This window comes from Gouania willdenowi, chromosome 15 (genome assembly GCF_900634775.1).
Source record: "Gouania willdenowi chromosome 15, fGouWil2.1, whole genome shotgun sequence".
NCBI lineage: Eukaryota > Metazoa > Chordata > Actinopteri > Blenniiformes > Gobiesocidae > Gouania > Gouania willdenowi.
Genome location: NC_041058.1, coordinates 27718410 through 27725710, shown reverse-complemented (window position 1 = coordinate 27725710; position 7301 = coordinate 27718410). Strand labels below are relative to the sequence as shown.

Here is a 7301-nt window from a genome sequence, read left to right as displayed (position 1 = left end):
GAGAACTTAAACTTCCGACCAAGGCCTTGTCATATAATGGTTATGTAAAGCATGAATGGTGTTTACCACAGTTGTTACTGTTTACGGAAGTGAGCTACTTTACAGCAGCCGATACGTTTTACGGTTTGTGTGTAAGCCGGACTTCTCGTGTGTGTACCTTGTGTTATAAGCTGTGTTGAAGCTAGAGGAATAAAGCCATCTAAAACCAAAAGAAGCCTTGCCATCGATCATTCCACATAGTGTCAGAAGTGTCCGACGCCCGCAGTGAAAGAACCACCGGACGGAATGTGAGAAATGGCCAAGTTTAATCCTCCAGCAAGTTTTCCCTTCGACAAACCGACTGAGTGGCCTGACTGGAGGCAGCGCTTCGAGTGGTTTAGGCTCACTACAAAGTTCAACAAAGACGACGGTGAAGTGCAGGTGGATGAGCTGCTTGATTTATGCCATGGGCAGCGAAGCAGAGAACATTTACAAAGCATTCACGTTTGCCTCAGAGGATGAGCGCAATAACTTTGCCACCGTAGTGAGGAAATTTGAGGAATACTTTTTCCCACGGAGGAACGTGATTCACGAACGGGCGTGTTTTCACCAGCATGTTCAGGCAGGGGAAAGGGCTGAGTGTTTCATATGAGCTTTGCATGAGCTTTCAGAGCACTGTGAGTTTGGGGCTACCAGAGAAGAAAATATCCGTGACAGGATCGTTGTGGGTAAACTGGAGAAGGATCTATCCCGCAGGCTGCAGCTGATGGCAGACAATACAGACTGTCTGGCAGACAGAGGAGGTAGCAGCACAGATGAGCCTGCAGGGGGAGGCAACGGGGTCGATACAGGAGGTACAGTTCAGATGGAGAAACGTCAACAGCGACAGAGGCAAGTCACACGTGGAAAAAGGGGGAGGAAAAGAAAGAAAATGTAGCAAATGTGGGAAAAGACAACATAACAGTGAGGAAAAATGCCCAACAGAGAAAGCTACATATCATGAATGCCACAAGATGGGGCACTGGGCTAGAGTATATTGTAGTAGCAGAGCCGTGAATGAGGTCACTGAGACTGGAGGAGCAGAGCAGACCAGAGCATGGGCTGGTGTCACTATAATAAGTGAAGACATGTTTTGTGCACTGACCCCAAAAAGAACACTGGAACCACCTGATATTCTACTAGATGGTCCTGGAGGTGAGCTGTTATGTCTGGGTCGCTTCAATGCAACAATTAGTCAAAAAGGAAAGGACTATCCATTCACAGCTTACGTAATCCGTGGACCCAGTCAGCAATCTACTTAGCCCGACGTTATCAGTGAGGATGAACCTGGTGAGACGAGTGGATGAGGTAAAAAAAACCGACTGCAGACGCACCGGCGGTGCGCACAGACGCACATAATAGAGCTACACATGCATGGACCAGACAAGAGACAGAACAGCACACATGGAGACACGCAGCGACAGACAGGCAGACGCACACAGACCAAAAACGGACCGGGAGACGCACACAGACAATGGTGCGCGCGCGCGCACACACACACACACACACACACACACACACACACACACACACACACACACACACACACACACACACGCACACACACACACACACACACACACACACATCAGGATCCACACACACCACACCACACCAGATCACCTGTCACTGAGACAACTAAACTTTAAGATAAAGACAGACAGCAGACTGAAAAACACGAATGGAAGCTGGCACCATAACAATCAGCGGCGCTGCTAGAGTTCACACGCGAGCTCCCGGGTTAGGTTGGCTGTAGACTGCATTTACACTAATGGCCGTTGTGTCACTATGGAGTCTAATTTCTTGATCCTGCCCTATGCTCCTTTAAAGCATTTTTTTTTTTTTTGTGTTATTTTTCTGTAATGAATAAATTGCAATTAACGCGTTAAAGTCCCAGCCCTAATAGATATACAAGATGTTGCTATTAGGGTTGTTTTGCATGACTTCAAATGCCTTATTTGTTATGACAAAAAATTAAATGGTTTTAAAATCACTGATGCCAGTGCCAATCACTGGCATCAATGATAAAAAAGTCAAACATAAATTATTTTAAAAATGTGTTTCAATGTAATTGCTCTACACCTTTTTCGTCATTCTAAAAATACTCTCTAAATTTAAATCCAAAATAATAACCTTTAATTGTAGGTCTTTTAAGTGTTCTAATATTGGTTATTTTGAATTTTGCTTACCTCTGCCTCTGAGCTCTTATTTTGAAGTCCACCTTCCTCCAAAGGTAATCTACACTAAATTTAAAGTATGTTAACCTACTTTGTCCCACTGTGCACAGCTGCAGGTGATCAACATCATTCTACCTACCATTCTACAATTTAATTTAGCAAACGCTTGTGTCCAAAGTGACGTAATGTAGGAAAACCCTTATTAAGTGCATCAAAGTGCTTCAAGTTTGCTTGGCCCCAGGTCCTGCCATCTAGTACTACAATATTGTAATGTAACCACAAGTAACAAATCAATATAAATTATCCATGTGGAGATATTAGCCTGACACACCGATGCCCAAGCTAAGACCGTTGTGTCATCAGGTGGAAAAGTCAGCAAAAGCTCTCATCAGCAGCAGTGGTTGGAGAAGCCATGGGAGTGGATCAATGCACCAAGTGAGGTTGTGTACAAGGCAAAGAGTTAGTGATGGGAGTTCCGGCTCTTTTTAGAGAACCGGCTCTTTCGGCTCAGCTCACTAAAAAGATGCTCTTTTGGCTCCCAAGTGGCTCTTCAGATTTTATAGTGCTTAAATTCATTTGTCATCAAAAATAATGTAAAATTATGCGCAATATGAATTACTAATGTAAAAAAAAACAAGCACTATATTAAATGTTTATTATATAAATGCACCTTTATTTATATACTAAATAGAGTGATAAAAAAAAAAAAATAATTATGAAGTGCAAAAACAAACTAATTTAACTATTTACAAATAACTTAATAAACTATTAGCTACTTAATAATTTAAAGTGAAACAACGAAGGAACTTACTGAATCACAACAAATAATTCATCAAACTAATATATATTAAAAAAAAAAAAAAACCTTCCTTTAGGTAAGATTGGCATTCAGGAAAACCAAGTGCCTCAGCTTTGAGGGGTTGATCCTATTTCTTCTCTCTGTAACGATGCTGTAAACACCGCAGTAGCAGCAACAGTTGCAGTAGACACATTGGCACCTTCATTAATATCAGGTCCACTTGCTTGTCTTTTTTCTTCCCATTGCAATGGATGAACAGTTCTAATGTGCCTGTGAAAGTTGTTTGTGGAGCCTGCTTTCATCTTGCAGACTCTACATTCGTTTGGTCAAAGTAATTGAAATGTGTCCAGATTTTGCTGCGCTTCCTGTTGTCACTCATTCTCAACTTTTTTTTTTTACCTTTCCCGTCTGTTTGCGTTGCGTTCCTTGCTCTCTTTTTCTCATCTATCTTCTTCCTGTCCATGTGCTTGTGGTGTGTTGTGTCTGTGTATCTCAGCCCCTCCCCTCTCAGGAGGGCCGCAGACAGAAACGTCACACACATATTGACCAATCAAATGCGGCTTGAAGAGAACAAAAAAAAAATAAGCGGCTCCTAATCAGGAGCCGACTCCCGTCGCTCACGTCAAAGAGCCGGCTCTTAGAGCCATTTCGTTCGCGACCGACATATCACTACAAAGAGTAGGGGACTAAGCACTGACCCTGAGGTACCCCTGTCTACAAGCCATGTGATTCAGACACTTCTACCAGCATTGAAGCACTGAGGCTGCCAGCACTCAGTGCCAGATTGTCTGCATTTCTCATGACCAGCATTCGAGCGTTCTACCCTGTGTTCGGACTGATTTTGCTGTGTATGACCCTTGCTCTGTTTCCTGATTTCTGCCCATTAGATAATCCTCCTATGCTGTCGTCTGGTCGGATTGCTCACCTGTGCATGGACCTTGCCTCATCTCAAGGTCTAAAGGTTCTTTCACACCGGTATAGTCCCAGACTCGGTCGGAATGGACGGAAGACAGGTGATCATTTTATCGCTTTGGTTTGATTAGGTTTGCGTTCAGAGCGCAACTTTTCATCTGCTGAGCTAACCACTTAATGAGGGCTGTCACTGGAGTAGAGACTTCTGTTTGTGCAAGAGCCACTTCTGCAAACCCAGGTGCCGCTTTGGGCCTGAAGGTGCTGCCAGGCCGGCAGCAACAGAGTCAAGGAGCCCCAGGCCACCCCCCACAACTGAGCAGCCACCCCCAAGCCAAGAGGCAGCCGCCACCCCCACACGCACCCTAGAGAGCCCCAAAGAGCCGAGGACCCAGAGCACTTCACCGCAGACCCCAACCCCCAACCCCGAGGCACCCCGCCAACACCCACCATCAGACCGACATACCGGTATGCACCGTGCAAAGCCCCAAGGCGACGGAGACGCAGACCCCAGCCCGGCAGGGCACCGCTAAGCCACATCCGCAGGCATGCAAGGGCGGGGCCCACGCCGCCCGCCCCGGAAGACCCCCGCCAAGACCGGCCCAGCCAGCAAGCTGAGCCTGCCGGACCACATGGCACAAACCATAGGGCACAAGCCAAGGGGCGACGCCACCACCGTGAGAAGGAGGCACACTAACGGCACACACCTGGTGTGGTGCTGCAGCCCCCAGCCAAGGCTGCCCAGACCCACCCATCGGCCCGCGAACAGCATCATCCCGAAGGGCCACGCAACCCCCCTCCAACTCCGGTACAGACACCAGCACCTCCCAGGCCGTCCCGGGCCCACACAACACCCCCAGGACGCCCAGGAGACGAGGCCAGCACCCAGCCATACCCGAAGGGGAGAGGCACCCCCACACCCTGCGAGGCCGACACGGCCCGGAGAGACCCCATTAAAAGATAAAGGAGTTTTGTAAATATAACTCCACAATAAATCTCACCATCCTCATTCTGAGCATTTGGGTTCATTTAGGCACACCAGCTATCCAAACCAATTTGTAATTTGACACATTATGTTTTTGTATAAAGTGTTTTGGTTATAGCAATAACTGTTTTAGCAATAAACTCTTGAAATAAATCATTATAAATATTGTGACAATTTGTGACAATTTATTGTCAAAATCTTGTCACAAGCATACAGATTTGAGTACATTGCAGACTTACCCATGTAAGGCTTGGTTCCAGCTAAAGCTGTAGCTCTCTCTTCATCTTTTATTATTGTTGCTATGTTAAAGTCTGTTAGGTGAGCATGACCTTATAGGAAACAAAATTCAGTTCTAGATTAAGTAAGGCATTTATTCCACATAAAGAAATGTATGTGAATATACAAACCACTTCACTTTCTCACCTTGTTTATCCAATAAGATGTTGTCTGGCTTGACATCTCTGAAAGGACAAATAAAACCGAAATAAGTTAATAATATATAAACAGACATTGAGATATAATATAATTGAGACAGTCTGACTAATAATGCACAAACCAATTACAAAAAACAACATATATCTACATCTAGCATATTTGTTAGGAACGTTGTACTGGATCTGTTCTGTTTTGCATCAGACTCAAAATTTCCAACTATATAAGCATCGGAAAAATATTTTTGGATTTTGAATTTGCACATGGATTGTTTGAAAATGATTTCTTATTTTCCATTATTTGATTGACAACATCACTGAATTCTAGTTGAGATAAATGAAGATGTTGACCATGTTTTTAGAAGACAAGGCAAATGTATTTGAAAAGCATATTTCATACACAAGGAATTCAATGTGCTTTATTTTTTTTCAAATTGACAACAAAAACATTAAAAAAAAAAAGCTTGTAATCAACAATTATTAAAAATCTTACTCTTAGTCATAATCAGTAAAGAAAGCTTTTCACTTGGATTTAAAAATGTTCACATTCAATGATGACTTCAGCTCTGCTGGTAGTTTGTTCCACTTCTTTGCAGCATAACAACTAAAAGGGTGTGAACTCTGGGCTTCAAGATGTGACCTGTGTGCATAGATCTGAGATACCTGCTGGGTTTATACCTGACTAATGTCCCACTGATATATTCTAGATAGGGCTGGGCAATAATGGCAAAAATCTAAATAATTAACCTCTACCTTGATTTCTGTTGCTGCATAATTATCCCACCCTTAACTTTGTTGATTCTGTAAATATTTATATAAGAATTGTCAGGCTTTGTGCACATGGAAGTGTACCCAAGAGCGAGACAGAGACGGAGAAGTGAGTTTAACAGAATGACAGTGGGCGATAGTGGGGGAAATAAACAAAGGACTCTTTTGAAATTTGCTTGGAAAATCAAGTCAACTTGGTTTTGAAGGCACTTGCATTAGTGTACAGGTCGTGCTCTAACTGATCCTTCCTCTGCAGCTTCACGTTCATGTGTGAAAATATGTCTTACAGCAAAAGCAAAGTCACACAGCCAGTTCTTGTTTCTCAGCTCTGTAAATTCGTCTAACTTCCCTGTTGAGTCCAAAAATGTATCTCCTCTTTGAGCTCCCACACTAGTTGCGACACTTTGCCCAAACTCAATCAGCGAACACGAGAGTGGTAAAGTAAGTCCTGGGGCCTCATTTATAAAAGTGTGCATAGGTAAGATAACTTCAGCTGGCGTACGCTAAAAACCAGATGCAAAAAAACTGTCAGACTTATAAACAAGGGCGCACGCTTGTCCCACGCCTGTTTCCGTTTATAAATGACAATCAACTTGAAAGTAGACGCCAGTGAGGATACTCCGCCCATACGGTGCCTATAAAAGGTAATTTGAATGCCCTTAATTAATATACACTGAGACGAATTTCAAGACGGCACAAGAGGGAAAAAGAAAGAAAAAAAAAACGCAATTTCAGCCAATGTGAATTGGAGGTGTTGATCGATGAGTGTGACACTGATGTGCCCGAAGCACGGGATGAAGGTAATTATATTGAAAACGAACATACTTTGGAATGTAATTCACAATAGTTTATTTTAATTGAAAAAAGGATTGTCATCAGTCCCAGGTTATTCCAGCTGGGTCGGTGGTGCTGTGACTGGAGTGAGTGAGGCTGGGGGCGCCACAGCACCTCGTGCGCCTTCCCAGAGCAGCCTTGTCCTCACGGACGCAGTCCTGCAAATTCAGAGGGACACAATAGCGGCAATAAAAAAAGTGTCAAAGGAGCTGCGGGACATAAAAGGGATTTTAAGCCGAATAAATTCCATCCTGCAACAATTGGTGGAGAAAAAAAACATTTTGACTCTACCTGTATGTGTTTTATAAGCGTCTCATCAGTTCTAGCCGCTGTCATACAGCTGCAGTATTTGGTTCGAACACGAGGGGATGGGGGTTGAC

General features: G+C 43.8%; 1 protein-coding gene across 11 annotated transcripts in view; it reads right to left on the bottom strand.

Annotated features, from left to right (window-relative positions):
- Positions 1-7301, bottom strand: part of stk32c (serine/threonine kinase 32C) — a 250272-nt gene that overhangs the window by 124669 nt on the left and 118302 nt on the right. For all 11 annotated transcript variants that reach the window (XR_003675562.1, XR_003675560.1, XR_003675561.1 and 8 more), the window contains 2 exons: positions 5312-5349; positions 5128-5217 (listed from right to left, as the gene is read on the bottom strand). Coding sequence is in view for 8 of the 11 variants with exons in the window: in XM_028467686.1 (XP_028323487.1) it covers positions 5128-5217; positions 5312-5349 (128 nt within the window). In the remaining 3 variants the exon portion in view is untranslated. The remainder of the gene's footprint in view (positions 1-5127; positions 5218-5311; positions 5350-7301) is intronic.